Below are 19527 nucleotides of genomic sequence, written 5' to 3'. Positions count from 1 at the left end.
CCACATCTTAAAGTCATATATTATAAATTATTCATTTATATTGATGTCTGTCTCCCCCTATATACCGTAAGCTACGTATGGGCAGGGAATGTGCCACTAATTCTACTGTATTGTATTCTCCCAAGCCCTTGTTTCAGTGATCTTCTCACAGTAAGCGTTCAATAAATGCAATTGATTGATGACTTCTAGAAGTCATGAATTACCTATTCTAGCACTTTCAAAAATACACAGACTTTGGCAGGTGAAAATTTTGTGAATAATCTGAATAGAATGTATCACAAATTTTATTTTTCCTGCTTCTCAAGATTTATACAGTTTCGTAGAAAATGCCTTCCACTGTTACCACAAATTTTACAGCCTCCAGATTTATGACATGCTAATTTGAAAGAAGAATCCAGGCAAAGCATAGTTCCACCCACTACCTACTGAGTTCTCTAAGGACTAGGACAGGGATACTGTCATTAACTTGTCCTGTTAATCACTAGCTATACCACTAACTGAAACACCTGTAATATTGTGTTCTACCAAATTCTAAGTATTTTCTGTATCAACACGCCACAAAAATAGTTCCCAAACTCTACATAGACTTGCTACCTGCATGACTAAAGGTAAAATTACAAAGTCATTACTGCAAACTTTAAATCTGATTTGATCAATCTATAAACACAATAAATGATAATTATTATTGTGGTACTTGCTAAGCACTTACTATGTGTCAAGCACTGTTCTAAATACTGGGGTAGATACAAGTTCATCAGGTTGGACACAGTCCCTGTTTCACATGAGACTCACAGTTTGAATAGGAAGTTAGGATGAGGTAACTAAGGCACAGATAAGCTAAGCAACTTGCCCAAGGTCACCCAGCAGACATGTGGCAGAGCCAGACATATTACCTCCTTTGACTCTCAGGCCTGTGATCTTTCCACTGGACTACACAGCTTCTCTATTACTGATTTTATAAACCCCTTCTGCACTGAACCGCATTCTGCTATTTTCATTCTCGGCAGATAATTATTGTACAAAGATCATATCCTCTTCTGTAACTAATCTCCCATCTCTCAGCCCTATTCTCCTATGCACTTATATTTTGTTTTTTGGGGTTTTATAAATGGTAGTTGTTAAGTACTTACTATGTGCCAAGCGGTAAACCCTGGGGTAGATACAAGACAATCAGGTTGGGCACAGTCCCTGTCCCACCTGGGGCTGACAGTCTCAATTCCCATTTTACAGATGAGGTAACTGAGGAACAGAGAAGTTAACTGACTTGTCCAAGGTCACACAGCAGGTAAGGGGAAGAGTCAGATTTAGAAAACAGGTCCTCTGAATCCCAGGCTTGTGCTCTTTCTACTAGTAAGCACTAAACAAGTACCATTTTTAACAAAAGCTGGGGGCGGGGGGAGGGAAAAAGGAAAAAAAGGTGCACACACAATATAGCAGGTCATTTTTACATGCTGTTTATAAATAGTTTTATATTTATCTCCTCAGAGTGCAAACACCTTTTAGTTAGGGAATGTGCTATTTCATTATTCCATATTTTTGCCAAGCACCTAGTTCTGTGTACTACACTTAAGTTTGCATCCATTTAGTACTAGTACCTTCTTTTAAATGGTATTTGTTAAGTGCTTACTATGTGCTAGACACTATACTAAGCACTGGGGTAGATCCAAGCTAATCAGGTTGGACACAGTCCCTGTTCCACACTGGGCTCACAGTCTTAATCCCCATTTCACAGATGAGGTAATGAAGCACAGTAAGTGAAGTGATTTGCCCAAGGTCACAGGGATGAGACGTGGTGGAGGCAGGATTAGAACCCAGGTCCTTCTGACTCCTAGGCCTGTGCTGTCTTCACTAGGCCATGCTCTCATCGGGTGAACAATGCACTGCTCTGCACACAATAAATCCTCAATGAATACGATTGAATGAATGAACACTGCAGCTATTGTGGGCCTGCTCAGAAATCGAAGGTGCAGCCCACAGACAATAATTAATGATAATAATAATCATCATAACAACAATTGGGGTATTTGTTAAGTGCTTACTATGCACTGCACTAAGCACTGGGGTGGATACAAGCATATTGGGTTGGACACAGTCCCCGTCCTACGTGGGGCTCACAGTCTCAATCCCCATTTTACAGATAAGGTAACAGACGCAGAGAAGTAAAGTGACTTGCCCAAGCTCACACAGCAGACAATGCTACCGAGTGGTTCCTGGGTGCACAACACTGTAATAAGCACCGCTATCTTTTCAGCCACCAACTAATTCCCTGCTAAAATCTGTGGTAGCCAGCCAGCCCAAGCGATGCTCTATAAGGGTCAGTCCCTTGCTATGGCTTTTTGTTTTCGCTGAAGATTTGGGCTTGAGACTGCCAATAAAAAGCCTGAATATTCTTAATTTGGGGTCTTGCCCAGTGTCCTTGGCATAGATTTCTTTCCCCTTCTTCACTGCTCCACTAGCTAGCCGCTTTTCCTGACTGCACTTTGCAGGAGCCAGGGAGTCGGATGGCAGAGAAAATATGCCACAGCAGGAGGGAATTGTGGGCAGGGATCGTGTCTGTAATATTGTACTATCCTGAGCACTTAATACAATGCTCTCTGTATGCAGCAAGCGCTCAATAAATACGATTGATTAATTTACTTAATTCTACAAATATGTAATATTTGTAAGTAGAGAAGCAGCGTGGCTCAGTGGCTCCCCTCCTTCCTCTCCCCCTCGTCATCCCCCCGTCTTACCTCCTTCCCTTCCCCACAGCACCTGTATATATATGTTTGTACATATTTTTTACTCTATTTATTTATTTTACTTGTACATATCTATTCTATTTATTTTATTCTGTTAATATGTTTGGTTTTGTTCTCTGTCTCCCCGTTCTAGACTGTGAGCCCACTGTTGGGTAGGGACTGTGTCTATATGTCGCCAACGTGTACTTCCCAAGCGCTTAGTACAGTGCTCTACACACAGTAAGTGCTCAATAAATACGACTGATTGATTGACTGATTGAAAGAGCCCGGGCTTTGGAGTCAGAGGTCATGGGTTTGAAACCCAGCTCCACCACATGTCTGCTGTGTGACCTTGGGCAAGTCACTTCACTTCTCTGAGCCTCAGTGACCACATCTGTAAAATGGGGATTAAGACTGCGAGCCCCACGTGGGACAACCTGATCACCTTGTACCCGCCCCCCCCCCCCTCCAATAGCTTAGAACAGTGCTCTACACATAGTAAGCGCTTAACAATTGCCATTATTATTATTATTATTATTATTATTATTATTATTATTATTATTATTATTAATTCCAGAATCAGTCACTCAGGGGAATGGGGTTCACTTTTCTTCTCCCAGAGTTCATTACTGCTTTGGAATGTGGAGCTTTTCTCATACGAGTTCCAAATGCTTCACAATACATCATCTTGCCTCATGTGGCCACGTCCTGGACCTCGGTAATCCACGCAGTCCGAGGCCCTCTCCACAGCCACCCACAATGCCCTCTCAGTGGGTCATTCCTGCTTGCTCATGTACTGAATGGACATGGGGAGGACAGCTGGAAAGTCCAGTTAGCAACTTGTCAGAAGACCAATTGTCCAACCGAAGATGGCTATCTGGTGCACTAAAATCTAAGCAAGGAAGGCTTTTCCATTTTCCCTCTTTTTTTGGCATTTGTTAAGTGCTTACATGGCAAGAGAGGCAGCATGGCTCAGTGGAAAGAACATGGGCTTGGGAGTCAGAGGGCATGGATTCTAATCCCAGCTCCGTGACTTTGGGCAAGTCACTTAACTTCTCTGTGCCTCAGTTACCTCATCTGCAAAATGGGGGTGAAGACTGTGAGCCCCACGTGGGACAACCTGATTACCTTGTTTCCCCCCCCCAGTTCTTAGAACAGTGCTTTGCACCTAGGAAGCACTTAAATACTATTATTATTATTATTATTATATACCAGGCACTGTACTAAGCACCGAGGTAGATACAGCCTAAACAGGTTGGACACAGCTTGGACCTAAATTCTAATCCTGGCCCCTCCATTTGCCTGCTGTGTGACCTAGGGCAAGTCACTTGATTTCTCTGTGCCTCAGTTTCCTTATCTATAAAATGGTAATTAAACACCTGCTCTCCCTTCTACTTAGAATGTGAGCCCACATGGTATTGGGACTGTGTATGACCTGATGATCTACCCCAATGCTTGACGCATAGCAAGTGCTTAACTACAACTATTGTTATTGTACATAGTATTATTGAATTATTACTATACAGACATTATTAATAATAATAATGATGGCATTTATTAAGCACTTACTATGTGCAAAGCACTGTTCTAAACGCTGGAGTAGATGCAAGGTAATCAGGTTATCCCACGGGGGGCTCACGGTCTTAATCCCCATTTTACAGATGAGGTCACTGAGGCCCAGAGAAGTGAAATAACTTGCCCAAAGTCACACAGCTCAGAATTGGCAGAGCCAGGATTTGAACCCATGATCTCTGACTCTAAAGCCCAGGCTCTTTCCATTGAGCCATGCTGCTTCTCTATTATTAGTACACAGAGTTATTACAAAGTCACCTCTTCCCACTTGCCCCTTCTACACCAAGCAGAAACTAGTGAGCATCGGCTTCATGACTCACCAGCAGTCCTCTCCTCCTTGTATATCCATTCTCTTCTCCCTCTACTCTCTGACGTATGCCCCATGTGCTTGCCTGGCCTCAACTCCTCATTCCACCTCACTCTCAGTTCTCCTGCAACTGAGGCGTCGCTCGTCTCTTTCTGTTGATGACTTGGGGTTGAGATGGCTAATGAGAAGCCATCTTAATTATTCTTAATTTGGGCTCCTGCCCTATGTCCTCCCTGGAATTCATTCCCCTCACTGGACACCCACCATGGTGCTGTTCTCCCCAGCTTCAAAGTCCTTCTGAAATGCCACCTCTTCCAGGAAGCATTCCCTGACCAAATGCTCCCATTTATTCATTCATTGGTATTTACTGAGTGCTTACCATGTGCAGAGCACTATACTAAGCATTTGGGAAAGTACAATACAACAAACTGTGGCATTCCCTACCCACAACAAGCTTACAGTCTAGAATGGGGAAGACAGACATCAATACAAATAAGTAAAATTACAGCTATCCCAGGTCACGATCAGGTAACTAGCCACCTCAGCACTTATGTACCTACAGCATGTGTAGTGGACAGAGCACCAGCTTGAGAGTCAGAAGGTCATGTGTTCTAATCCCACCTCCACCAGTTGTCTGCTGTGTGACCTTGGGCAAGTCACTTCACTTCACTGGGCCTCAGTTACCTCATCTGTATAATGGGGAGTGAGACTGTGAGCCTCACAGGAAACATGAACTGTGTCCAACCCAATTTACTTGTATCCACCCCAGGGCTTAGTACAGTGCCTGTATTATTATGGTACTTTTTAATAATAATAATAATGATGGCATTTGTTAAGCGCTTGCTATGTGCGAGGCACTGTTCGTAGCGCTGGGGGTACACAAGGTGATCGGGTTGTCCCACATGGGGCTTACAAATGCTTTTTAAATGCTTACTATGTGCCAAGCACAGTTCTGGGCACTGAGGTAGCTACAAGTTCATCACATTGGACACAGTCCCTGTCCCAAATTGGGCTCACACTCTTAATCGCTGGGGTAGATAGAAGATGATCAGGTTGGACATAGTCACTGACCCACCTAAGGCTTACAGCTTAAGTGAAATGAAGTTGGCCCAGTAATGGGAGAATTAGCATTTGTTAAACACTTACTATGTGCCAAGCACTGTTCTAAGCACTGGGGTAGATACAAGTTGATCTTGTACATATTTACTATTCTATTTATTTTATTTTGTTATATTTTGTTGTGATTTCTGTCTCCCCCTTCTAGACTGTGAGCCCGTTGTAAGGTAGGGACCATGTCTATATGCTGCCAACTTCTACTTCCCAAGCGCTTAGTACAGTGCTCTGCACACAGTAAGTGCTCAATAAAAACGATTGAATGAAGGAGTGAATGGCACATAGTAAGCACTTAAATACCATAACTATTATTATTATTACCTTCATCCCTAGCAACTGTGCTACTGAAGGAGCTCTATACACTATTCGTGTATTCATTCTCCAAACATTTAGTCCTTAATCTCCCCAGTCCAGTTGAGTTTTTACCCTTCTTCCTCCCTTTATGTCTTGTCTTATGCCTTTGAGTCACTTCCGACCCATAGCGGCACCACGGATACATCTCTCCCAAAACACCCGGCTCTCCATCTGCAATCGTTCTGGTAGTGGATCCATAGAGTTTTCTCGGGAAAAATCCGGAAATGCTTTACCATTGCCGCTGTCCACACAGTAAACTTAAGCCTTCAACCCTAGACTCTCTCCCACGCTTCTGCTCCCCAGCATGGGTGAGTTTTGACTTGTAGCAGATTGCCTTCCACTCACTAGACACTACCCAAGTTAAAAATGGAATGGGTAGGCCCCTGCTTGACTCTCTCTCCTGTAGCCGAGGCTGGTAGAGTACTGAAAACTCTCCAGGTGCAACCCTGAGAGGTGGTCCTCCTCTCTTGCTAACTGAAAATAATTTGTACCCCCCACCCCCAATAGGCTGTAAGCTCCTCGAGGTTAGGGATTGTGTCTTTCACCTCTAGGGTACTTACTACAGAGCTCAGCATAAAGCAGGAACTCAATAAATACTATTAATCAAGTACGGTTCATTATATCTGGGAGGGCAGGGCAATTTGCTACCCCAATCTCCCTAAAACATTCAGCCCAGATGCACACTTCTAAAATTTGGAGCTGGCTCATTTAGATGAGTATATTGATGATAATAATAAGAATAATAGTGGTATTTGTTAAGCACTTTCCACATGCCACATATCATGCTAAATGTTGGAGTAGATACGGAATAATCAGAACAGACACAGTTCCCTGTCCCACTGAAAATCTCATAGGGAGAGAGAACAGGTCTTTAATCTCCATTTCACAGATGAAGGAACAGAAACCAAGAAAAGTTAAGTGACTTGCTCCAAGTCATCCAGTAATGAGCCCCTTATGGGACAAGCACTGGGTCCAACCCAGTTTGCTTGTATCTACCCCACTGTTTAGAACAGTGCTTGATGATGATAATGGCATTTATTAAGCACTTACTATGTACAAAGCACTGTTCTAAGCACTGGGGAGGTTACAAGGTGATCAGGTTGTCCCAGGGGGGGCTCACAGTCTCAGTCCCCATTTTACAGATGAGGTAACTGAGGCCCAGAGAAGTGAAGTGACTTGTCCAAAGTCACACAGCCGACAGTTGGCAGAGCCGGAATTTGAACCCATGACCTCTGACTCCAAAGCCCGTTCTCCTTCCACTAAGCAATGCTGCTTGGCACACAGAAAGTGCTTCACAAATGCCACAATTACTATTAAGTGGTGAAACCAGCATTAGAACCGAGGTTTCCTGACACCTGGTCCTTTGTTCTTTTCACTAGGCCACACTGCCTCTCCCTCTCCAGTCTGAAGACGGCACTGTACCAGCACTTGGAAGAATGGTTGACCTTGCCAACAAGTGACTGGCATTCCCTTCCCAATCCGGCACAGGCAGACGTCCCCTCTCCGCACTGATGCAATGGTCATTCAAAGCATTTTTGTTGGTCCCTTTTGGTGTCACAATCCGCACAATTCCCTGCTCTAAGGCAGTTTGCCCATTTCCAACTGCCATCTGGCAGGCTGCCCAACCCTGCCTTCTTTGTGGGTGGATGGGTGGGGAGGGTGCTCGTGAATGCTCCTGCCCCAACCTCTGCCCCTTCACCCCCACCTCTAAGGTCTTCAGTCACTGGCTTTGCCTCCTGGCCTCAGAAGGAGGCAGCCTGGTCTAGCAAAAAGAGGTCATGACCGTGAGTTGGGAGTCCCCGTGCTGCCTCGGCCTGCTGAGGTATCTGGAGCAAGTCACAACCTCCTGGGACCTCAGTTTCCTCATCTGTAAAATGGGGATGATAATACCTGTCTTTGCCCCCCTCACAGGGATGCTATAAGACTAAGCCCCCTCCTCCCCACTCCCCCGCCTTACCTCCTTCCCCTCCCCAAAGCACCTGTATATATGCATATATGTTTGTACCTATTTATTACTCTATTTATTTATTTTATTTGTACATATTTATTCTATTTATTTTATTTTGTTAATATGTTTTGTTTTGTTGTCTGTCTCCCCCTTCTAGACTGTGAGCCCGCTGTTGGGTAGGGATCGCCTCTATATGTTGCCAACTTGTACTTCCCAAGCGCTTAGTACAGTGCTCTGTACACAGTAAGTGCTAAATAAATACGATTGACTGAATAAGCCAACTGATGTGAAAGTACTCTGGGAAAAATTCAAGTGCTCTGCCCCAGACAAGGCATTCATTATAATAATACTAATAATATATTATTTGTTAAGCACTTACTATGTGTCAAGCACTGTTCTAAGTGCGGGGGTAGGTACAAGGTAATCAGGTTGTCCCTCGTGGAGCTCACAGTCTTAATCCCCATTTTACAGATGAGGGAACTGAGGCAAAGAGAAGTTAAGTGCCTTTGTCCAAAGTCACACAGTTGACAAGCGGCAGAGATGGGATTAGAACCCTCAACCTCTGACCCCCAAGCCCGTGCTCTTTCCACTAGGCCAAGCTGCTGGCAGGCGCAGACACAAAGCCCGGCTTGATCTCCAACAGCATGGAACGGGACTGTACATCACAAGGTCAGTCCAACGTTCCCATTCTTCGCTCGGCAGCTTCTCTACCAATCTGCTCCCACTTCCCTAAGAGGACAGCAGCTTGGCCTAGTGGATAGACCATGGGCCTCAGAATCAAATGGACCTAATAATCAATAATTATGGTACTTGTTAAGTGCTTACTATGTGCCATGCACTGTTCTGAGCACTGGGGTGGATACGAGATAATCAGATTGGATATGGTCCCTGTCCCACATGGGGCTCACACTCTTAATCCCCATTTTTCAGATGAGGGAACTGAGGTACAGAGGAAGTGAAGTGATTTAGAGAACAGCATGGCTTAATGGAAAGAGCACGGGCTAGGGAAGCAGCGTGGCTCAATGGAAAGAGCATGGGCTTCAGAGTCAGAGGTCATGGGTTCAAATCCTGTCTCCGCCAATTGTCAGCTGTGTGACCTTGGGCAAGTAATTTCACTTCTCTGAGCCTCAGTGACCTCACCTCTAAAATGGAGATTAAGACTGTGTGCCCCATGTGGGACAGGGACTGTGTCCAAACTGATGAGCCTGTATCTCTCCTAGGACTTAAATCAGTGCCTGACATATAGTAAGTGCTTAACAAATACCACGAAAAGAAACAAAGGACGGGATATCAGGATTCCCTGCCTGAAACATGGCCTCCTTCTTAATAATAATAATTTTGGTATTTGTTAAGCACTTACTATGTGCAAAGCACTGTTCTAAGCGCTGGGGAGGATACAAGGTGATCAGGTTGTCCCATGTGGGGCTCACAATCTTAATCCCCATTTTACAGATGAGGGAACTGAGGCCCAGAGAAATTAAGTGACTTGCCCAAAGTCCCACAGCTGACAAGTGGCAGAGCCGGAATTTGAACCCACGACCTCTGACTCCCAAGCCCGGGCTCTTTCCACTGAGCCATGCTGCTCCTGCCTGGCTCCTGCAGCGGCCCCTAACCAGCCTTCTCGGGGGCACTGCCAATGGGCAACTTAGTTCTTGGAAAGAGTACTTCATACTTTTTATCGGGAAGCGGCAAGGCTTAAGGAAAGAGCCCAGGCCTGAAAGTCAGAGGCCCTGAGATCTAATCCCTGCTCCACCACTTGCCTGCTGTGTGACCTTGGGCAAGTCACTTCATTTCTCTGGGCCTCAGTTCCCCCTCTGCAGTGGGGATGCAATACCTGTTCTCCCTTTTACTTGGAGCTTCATGTGGGACCTGATTAGCTCATATCAGCCCCAGCACTTAGTACAGTGCTTCATTCATTCATTCAATCGTATTTATTGAGCGCTTACTGTGTGCAGAGCACTAAGCGCTTGGGAAGTACAAGTTGGCAACATATAGAGACAGTCCCTACCCAACAGTGGGCTCACAGTCTAGAAGGGGGAGGCACTGTGCTTGATACATAGTAGGCACTTAAGTGCCACAATCATTGTCATTGCTATTCTTCTTCTTATTGGGTCAGGGCCGAATAATCCCCCACCCTGGGATTGAATTGCTGCCAAGGAATCAGTGGGTTGCAGACTTGATCCAGCACTCTATTTAGAGTGACCTAAGAGGCTACCAAGTTATGGAAATTTTGAACTCAAAAAACCGAAAGCAGAAATGGCCAACTTGGGATCCTCCCGCCTTTGCTCTTGGAGATCCGCCGCCCCAGAGCGAAGGTGACTTACCTGACCGGCAGCTCTGGCTGCTCCACTCGACAGGGCCTGGGACGCTTGGCTGGCATTGAGGCTTCCAGCTTTTTTCTGGAAAAACACAAGAGGGCAACCTTAGTGTTGGACTATGGATCTCTGAAGGCTCCCCGGAGAAATCTGCTTCCCTAAAAGCAAAGTGGAAACAAAGCCCGAGTTTTCTTGCCTCTAAATATTAACTCCAACACCTTGTCATTTTTAGTATGTTGCCTGAAGATTAACCAAGTCATTGATGGTAAGTGGTCATCAAACCAGAAATGGATGTGGGTACTGCACTTCCAGTTCTGTGCTCTGCTTGACCACTTAGTCCTCTAGATTGCAAGCTCCTTGTAGCTAGGGAATGGGTCTACCAACTCTACAGTATTGAACTCTCCCAAGCGTCCAATACAGTGCTTTGGCACTCACTAAGCACTCAAAAAGTACCATTGATTGCCTTAGACAACAGCAAAAACGGGGGTATTTTATCTGCAATTCCAGTCTACTTCACAACCAGAAATGGTTTTAAAACCATCACCTGAGAGCCACAGTATATTACCACAAATTTATTTAGAGAAGCAGCGTGGCTCAGTGGAAAGAGCATGGGCCTGGGAGTCAGAGGTCATGGGTTCTAATCCCACTCCGCTACATGTCTGCTGTGTGACCTTGGGCAAGTCACTTAACTTCTCTGAGCCTCAGTTATCTCATCTGTAAATTGGGGATTATGACTGTGAACCCCATGTGGGACAACCTGATCACCTTGTATCCACCCTCAGTGCTAAAAACAATGCTTGGCATATAGTAAGCGCTTAACAAATGCCATTATTATTACTATTAATGTACAAATTAGAGTAAAACTTTTCCCAAGACACAGGTTTATATTAATAACCACAAAAGACCAGGGCCCTGCAAGAAGGGGCTTTGTCTAATTGGATCAGAGAAGCCCTAAAACAGACACGTCAAACTCTTGCCTGTGGCTGGCTAACATTTTCCGCTACCCATCGAAAAAAACGGTAAATTACTGTTAAACAATTTGGAAAATCATTAGCCACCAAACATGTTAGCATTAAGTACAGCAGAGGAAATGAAATGGGTGAATAGCATGGCTTGAAGCAGTAATAAATAATTATGGTATTTCATTAAGTGCTTACTACGTGCCAGGCACTTCTTCTAGACTGTGAGCCCACTGTTGGGTAGGAACTGTCTCTATATGTTGCCAACTTGTACTTCCCAAGCGCTTAGTACAGTGCTCTGCACACAGTAAGTGCTCAATAAATACGATTGAATGAATGAATAAATGCTGGGACGGATACGAGCAAATCAGGTTGGACGCAATCCCTGTCCCACATGGGGCTCATAGTCTCAATCCCCATGTTACAGATGAGGTAACTGAGGCTCAGAGAAGTAAAGTGACTTGCCCAAGGTCACACAGCAGATAAGTGGTGGAGCTGAGATTGTGGCCTGATAGAAGGAGCATAGGACTGCGCGTCAGGAGACCCGGCTTAACCACTTGCTTCCTGAGTGATCCTTGGCAAGTCATTGGACTTCCTTTGTACCTCAGTTTCTTCATCTGTAAAATGGAGATTAATTACCTGTTATGCTCTTAAACTGTGAGCCCTGTGTGAGACATGGACTGTGTCTGAGCTGACTGAATTGGATTTACCCCAGTGCTTAGAACATAGTAAGCACTAAAATGCAATAGTAATAATAACAATAAACAGTTTAGGTCAAGAGGAGCGGACTAATCATGAGGGAGAGAATATGCAGGGTGGCCATTCATGAGGTTTTAAAAAGGACTGCCCAATAGAGAGCTGGCAGATACAGCACGGGCTTGGGAGTCACAAGAACCTGGGTCCTAATCCCAGCTTCACCACTTGTCTGCTGTGTGACCTTGGGCAAGTCCCTTCACTTCTCTGCGCCTCAGTTCCCTCATCTGGAAAATGGGGATTAAGATGGTGAGCTCCATGTGGGACAGGGACTGTTTCCAATCTGACTAGGCTGTATCTACCCCGCAATTTAGCACAGTGCCTGACACATAGTAAGCAGTCCACAAGTACCACTAAAAAAAAAAAAAAGCCCTATTCAGATTGTCTAACACATGGAATTGATTGACTGATTCTCTCGTGGATGAACACGTTAGTGCAGAAGTAAATATCCACAGGTATCCATCAATCAATTAATCCAACCTGATTAACTTGTATATACCCCAGCATGTAGTACACTACCTGGCACATGTAAGCGCTTAACAAATACCACAATTATCATTATTATTAGCCACAATACTGTCCACCGGCCAGCTCCCGTAGCCGGGTCCCATGGCCCAGACTCAGCAGCAGCAGAGGCGTTCCGGCAGACCCTGGGTTTGGGGAAGGAAAGACTCAGGAGCAACTGGAAGGGCCGGGATCAATGAGGAAGCACTCTAGCTTCCTCCCAATCTAGGTAGATGTCCACAAGATGGCAACAGATATTGAGAAGAAGCGTGGCCTGGTGGGAAAAACCAGGGGCCTGGGAGTCAAAAGGACCTGGATTCTAATCCTGACTCCCCTACTTGTCTGCTGTGGGACCTTGGGCTAGTCACGTCTCTGTGCCTCAGTTTCCTCAACTGCAAAATGGGAATTTGATACCTGTTAATAATAATAATAATTTTGGTATTAAGCGCTTACTATGTGCAAAGCACTGTTTTAAGCGCTGGGGAGGTTACAAGGTGATTAGGTTGTCCCACGGGGGACTCATAATCTTAATCCCCATTTTACAGATGAGGTAACTGAGGCACAGAGAAGCTAAGTGACTAGCCCAAAGTCCCACAGCTGACAAGCGGTGGAGCCGGGATTTGAACCCATGACCTCTGACTCCCAAGCCCGTGCTCTTTCTACTGAGCCACGCTGCTTCTCTCTGTTATTCCCTTCTGACACACACACTTAGTCTGTGAGCCCCATGTGGGACAGGGACTGTATCCAACGTGCCTACCCTGTATTAACTCCAGTACTTAGTACAGTGCCTAGCACATAGTAAGCACTTAACAAATATCATAAAAAAGAAAAGAAATGGGTGCGATGCCTCCTGGGCCTTGGGCCTGATTTCTGGGGGGACGCTGCTGCTGTCGTCGCCAGGAAGTGAGTAGGAAAGGGAAGGAGAGGGAGGAGAAGCCAGCGGAGAGACTCTCACCTACCGTGATCCCAACCTGGCACTCACCCAGGTGGACGCAGCTGTCCCGGAGGGCCACGACAACAACAGCAGCAGCAGCAGCAGCAGCGGCAGCGGTGACAGGGGCCACAGGACAGACCCAGTGACAGAGCCCCGCCCCCACGTCTGCCAACCACTCGACATCTGAGAAAGTGATTTAGCTCAAAGTTAAGCCGAATTTTCGCTTCGACAAGAATCCCCCTCATTCATTCCCACAAACACAGAAGTGGAGGGAGAAGGCAGAGTTCACCATGCAGCAGAATGGCAGAGGTGCTATTCCATCCTCACTTTATTGAACACTTAGCGGGGGCATGTGGGATGCTACAGGGAAAGCCAAACATAAGAACAGCAGAACAAACCTCAACCCTAAATGTAGACTTCTTCATCAGGGATTTCCTCAACTTTCCTTTAGCTCCCAGTGCTGGGGAAGGGAAACAGGCCACAATATTTTCAATCCTTATAAATCTTTCCCCACTTCTCCCCTGTGGACTTTTCTCTAATCTAACTCATGGGGACCCCCCTATATTATCCCCTGCCAGTTCTCCCTGACCCCCACCAATGACAGCTCTGTGACAGACATTGATTCATTCAATCGTGTTTATTGAGCGCTTACTGTGTGCAAGGCATCTGGTTATCCTAGCCCACCTTACACATGTAACAGAGTTCACTACCTCCTTATGTTTACTCTGTCCTCGAGGTAGCAACAGAGGGCGATCGGCTTGAAATAAGATTGGAAAACTCTGCTTGTCGCACACCTTGAATTGCATCCAATGGGATGTGTCAGAAAGCCCCAAGCCTTCTGTGGTCCACAAATCTCTGGTCTTGCCAGCCACAGCATGAATTAGCGGCCCTGGGAGTCAGAGGACTGAGACTCCAGGGTCAGCTTGGCCCCTGGCGCACTGTTTGACCTCAGAAAGGAGTCTGAACCTCTCTGGGACTCAATTTCCTTCCTCATCTGTAAAATGTGGTTAATACCATATTTCCTTGCATAATTGCCCCTCATCTTCTGTATGATTTTTGCAACCCCCACATCCGGGGAGGGTCTATTACATGGGGAGAACAGGAAAAAAATGGGAGAAAATAAGGGAAAAGGAAAAGAGGGGAGAAGGAAGTGAAAAGTAAGGAACACTCAATACTGTCTCTCTTCTATTGCACTCTCCCAAATGCTGTATACAATAAACACTCAGTAAATTACAGAAACATCCCCCTGTTCCCCTTCTCTACCTGTTCTGGAGTTTGCCATTATGAAGAATAAGCTAGTTTCCCCATTAGAAGCCTGACTTCTTATGTTACTATCTGACTCTCCCTTTCTTCCCACCCTGGAGCTTGCTGTTGAGAAGCAGCATGGCTCAGTGGAAAGAACACAGACTTTGGAGTCAGAGGTTGTGGGTTCAAATCCCGGCTCCACCACTTGTCTGCTGTGTGACTTTGGGCAAGTCACTTCACTTCTCTGGGCCTCAGTTACCCCATCTGTAAAATGAGGATGAAGACTGTGAGCCCCACGTGGGACAACCTGATCACCTTGTATCTATCCCAGCGCTTAGAACAGTGCTCATCACATAGTAAGCGCTTAACAAATGCCATTATTATCTTTGAGACTGTAAGCCCACTGTTGGGTAGGGACTGTCTCTATATGTTACCAATTTGTACTTCCCAAGAGCTTAGTACAGTGCTCTGCACATAGTAAGCGCTCAATAAATACGATTGATGATGATGTTATCACTGCTTACATTTATCAATATGCAGTATTAAAAAAAACAAAAAAAATGATTCTTCCTCAAATATTTGGGGTGGAGGTTGGAATTAATTGAAGGCAATAATAGAGAAGCAAGCAGTGTGGCTCAGTGGAAAGAGCATGGGCTTGGGAGTCAGAGATCATGGGTTCTAATCCCGGCTCCGCCACTTATCGGCTATGTGACTTTGGGCAAATCACTTAACTTCTCTGTGCCTTACTTACCTCATCTGTAAAATGGGGATTAAGATTGTGAGCCCCAGGTGGGACAACCTGATCACCTTGTATCCCCCCAGTGCTTAGAACAGTGCTTTGCACATAGTAAGCGCTTAATACCATCATTTTTTTTATTTTTAATGTGAGTAATTACAGTAATACCTCACTCTCCTACCTTCCCAGAGACAATATGAAAGCAAAATGAATTAAGGTGAAAGCATTTTAAAAAAGTAAGAGTGCTATACAAATTCTACAACAGTACTAAGGCAACCTCTCTGTCTCCCAGGCAACAGTACTGTGGTAACCCCTCCATCTCCCAGGCAACCTCTCCATCCTACCCTACTAGGGCAATGCTTGCTGAGCCTCCAGAATCCATAGGAGGCCAAGCGAGAGCAGGGAACATGTCCAATAATTCCACTGCATTGTATTGTCTCAAGTACTCAGTACAGCGCTCTGCACCTAGTAAGCACTCAAAAAATATGATTTTTAATAGAATGTTAGGTGCTTAATAATAATGATGGCATTTATTAAGTGCTTACTATGTGCAAAGCATTGTTCTAAGCACTGGGGAGGTTACAAGGTGATCAGGATGTTCCATGTGGGACTCACAGTCTTAATCCCCATTTTACAGATGAGGTAACTGAGGCCCAGAGAAGTTAAGTGACTTGCCCAAAGTCACACAACTGACAATTGGCGGAGCCTGGATTTGAACCCATGACCTCTGACTCCAAAGCCTGGGCTCTTTCCACTGAGCCATGCTGCTTCTCATAGGTGCTTACTATGTGCCATACCCTGTACTAAGCTCTGAGGTAAATACAAGCTGATCAGGTTGACTGATTGCTTGGCAGGCTGATTTTCAGCTTGCAAGAATCCCTTCAACTGTCCGGAGACGGGAATTCACTCAATTGTATTTACTGAGCATTTACTGTGTGCAGAGCACTGTACAAAGTGCTTGGAAAGTACAATTCAGCAATAAATAGGGACAATCCCTGCCCTCACCGGGCTTAAACTCTTGGTGCACTCCTCCTTCCTCACACTGGAGGTGTCTGAGTGGGGCTTAACTCCCTTTTATCATCTAAAAGCCCTTCACACTATTTTTCAATCAACTGTATTTATTGAGTGCTTACTGTGTGCAGAGCACTATACTAATGGCTTGACAGAGTTTCTCCAGAATAAAGCATAAGAGCCTTGTGTAGTGGCAAGAAAAAAAATACTTATTCACCTGAAAATATCATACCCTGCAAAATAAATTCATAGAGAATACTAGTCTTCCAAAATGGAAACCAGAATTTCCTTTACCAAATACAAAAAAAAAATAACTGAGTACTTGGATTTTATCCTATAAGGGCAATTTACACATTCAACTGAAGTGCTGCTTTTTGTAATCTTTGTCATCAATACTGAAATATGCTGAACCTGGACAGCTGGGTGCTCTGATTCATTCATACATTCATATTTATTGAGCGCTTACTGTGTGCAGAGCACTGTACTAAGCACTTGGGATGTACAAGTTGGCAACATATAGAGACGGTCCCTACCCAACAGCAGGCTCATAGTCTAGAAGGGGGAGACAGACAACAAAACAAATTAACAAAATAAAATAAATAGAATAGTACATATGTACAAGTAAAATAGAGTAATAAATATGTACAAACATATATACAGGTGCTGTGGGGAGGGGAAGAAGGTAGGGTGGGGGGATGGCGAGGGGGAAGAGGGGGAGAGGAAGGAGGGCGCTCAGTCTGGGAAGGCATCCTGGAGGAGGCGAGCTTTCAGTAGGGCTTTGAAGGGAGGAAGAGAGCTAGCTTCGCAGATGTGCGGAGGGAGGGCATTCCAGGCCGGGGGGAGGATGTGGGCTGGGGGTTGACGGTGCGACCGGTGAGAACGAGGCACAGTGAGGACAGGTTAGCGGTGGCAGAGGAGCGGAGCGTGCAGGCTGGGCTGGAGAAGGAGAGAAGGGAGGTGAGGTAGGAGGGGGCGAGGGGACGGAGAGCCTTGAAGCTGAGAGTGAGGAGTTTTTGCCTGATGCGTAGGTTGATTGGTAGCCACTGGAGATTTTTGAGGAGGGGAGTAACATGCCAAGAGCGTTTCTGCACAAAGATGATCCAGGCAGAAGCATGAAGTATAGACTGAAGTAGGGAGAGACAGGAGGATGGGAGATCAGAGAGGAGGCTGATGCAGTAATCCAGTCAGGATAGGATGAGAGACTGAACCAGCAGGGTAGCGGTTTGGATGGAGAGGAAAGGGCAGATCTTGGCGATGTTGCGGAGGTGAGACTGGCAGGTTTTGGTGACGGATTGGATGTGAGGGGTGAACGAGAGAGTGGAGTCAAGGATGAGACCAAGGTTGTGGGCTTGTGAGACGGGAAGGATAGTAGTGCCGTCAACAGTGATAGGAAAGTCAGGGAGAGGGCAGGGTTTGGGAGGGAAGATAAGGAGTTCAGTCTTGGACATATTGAGTTTTAGATGGTGGGCAAACATCCAGATGGAGATGTCCTGAAGGCAGGAGGAGACACGAGCCTCAAGGAAGGGAGAGAGCGCAGGGGCAGAGATGTAGATTTGGGTGTCATCAGCATAGAGATGATAGTTGAAGCCGCGGAAGTGAATGAGTTCACCAAGGGAGTGAGTGTAGATAGAGAACAGAAGGGGACCAAGAACTGACCCTTGAGGAACCCCTACAGTAAGGGGATATTTACAGTAAGGGCTACAGTAGATATTTAATTCTAATCAAATACAGTACTTTAGTGTTGGGAACCAGCGTTTACCAGCCATAATTGTTGGATCATAAAGTTCCCTAATTTAGGAGCTTGTTCCCAAGAGAGGCCCTATTTGTCAATGCTGTTTGATTAATGGGAATTTACAACCGTGAAGCAGTGTGGTTTAGGGGATAGAACAGAGGCACAGGAGTCAGAGGGCATGGGCTCTAATCTCATTTATGCCCCATACCTGCTATGTGTGACCTTGGGCAAGTCACATCACTTCTATGTGCTTTAGTTTCCTTTTCTGTAAAATGGGGGTTCAATACCTTCTCTCCCTTTCCCTTAGAGTGGGAGCCCCTTAATAATGATGGTATTTGTTAAGCATTTACTGTACGTCAAGCACTTTTCTAAGCACTAGGGTAGATACAAGCTAATCAGATTGGACACAGTCCCTGTCCCATATGAGGCACACAATCTTAATCCCCATTTTACAGATGAGGAAACAGACACAGACAAGTTAAGTGACTTATCCAAGGTCACACGGCAGACAAGTGGTGAAATCGGGATTAGAACCCCTTATGAGACAAGGACTGTGTCCACTTGATTATCTTGATCTACCCCAGCACTTAGCACACTGCTTGACACCCAGTAAGCACTTAAATGGGTACCACAATGACTGTTATCTCAGAGTTTATCATATGGTACACACATGATTAATAATTATTATAATTATGATGAGACAAGAGATGGTTCTCATGGAGCTTACAATTTAACAGAAACGTGCCAGCCAGGTGTCACAGATTATAGAGTACTAATCTACCCCCTCTCCCACCTGCCTCAGCTCTGGACAAACTCCCAAGGAGCATGGAGTTACTAAAGAAGTTCCCTCCAGGTGACTCTGCACCATCCAGAAGACTCTGAGGGCACAAAGTGCATTTGCGGTATACAATCCAACATCCAGAGACTGGCCTGAGGGAAAACTTGGCTCCCTCCCGTTCCCCCTCAACTACCCATCACCCTCCTCCCACTGAGCCTCAGGGGGGCCTAGAGATGGAGGAAAAAAGCAGGTCCAGGGGCTGGGGTGGCAAGAACTGATTGGAGAAAGAGGGAGCAAAAAGACCAGGAAGTGAGAAAAGACAGAAGAGAAGAGGGTGTAACTTCTCCCCTGAATCGACCTCCCTACCCTGCCCCTGTAGTAATAATAATTATGGTATTTGTAAAGTGCTTACCATGTGCCAGGCACTGTTCTAAGCCCTGGGAGTCCCTTTCCCATATGGTGCTCACAGTCTTAATCCCCATTTTACAGATGACGGGAACTGAGGCACAGATAAGTGAAGTGACTTGCCTAAGGTCACACAGCAGA

General features: G+C 45.5%; 1 protein-coding gene and 1 non-coding gene across 7 annotated transcripts in view; both read right to left on the bottom strand.

Annotated features, from left to right (window-relative positions):
• Positions 1 to 19527, bottom strand: part of CAST (calpastatin) — a 142117-nt gene that overhangs the window by 88484 nt on the left and 34106 nt on the right. For 5 of the 6 annotated variants that reach the window (XM_038765955.1, XM_038765956.1, XM_038765959.1 and 2 more), the window contains exons 3-4: positions 13528 to 13662; positions 10339 to 10413 (exon numbers count right to left, since the gene is read on the bottom strand). In XM_038765955.1, the coding sequence (XP_038621883.1) occupies positions 10339 to 10413; positions 13528 to 13662 (210 nt within the window). The remainder of the gene's footprint in view (positions 1 to 10338; positions 10414 to 13527; positions 13663 to 19527) is intronic. The other variant, XM_038765960.1, reaches the window with a different exon arrangement.
• Positions 6385 to 6522, bottom strand: LOC119944924. Its single transcript, XR_005456065.1, has one exon. It is a non-coding gene; the product is annotated as a small nucleolar RNA SNORA7 (small nucleolar RNA).

Source organism: Tachyglossus aculeatus, chromosome 23 (genome assembly GCF_015852505.1).
Source record: "Tachyglossus aculeatus isolate mTacAcu1 chromosome 23, mTacAcu1.pri, whole genome shotgun sequence".
NCBI lineage: Eukaryota > Metazoa > Chordata > Mammalia > Monotremata > Tachyglossidae > Tachyglossus > Tachyglossus aculeatus.
The sequence above is the reverse complement of the archived record's forward strand: the minus strand, read 5'-3'. Positions and strand labels throughout refer to the sequence as shown.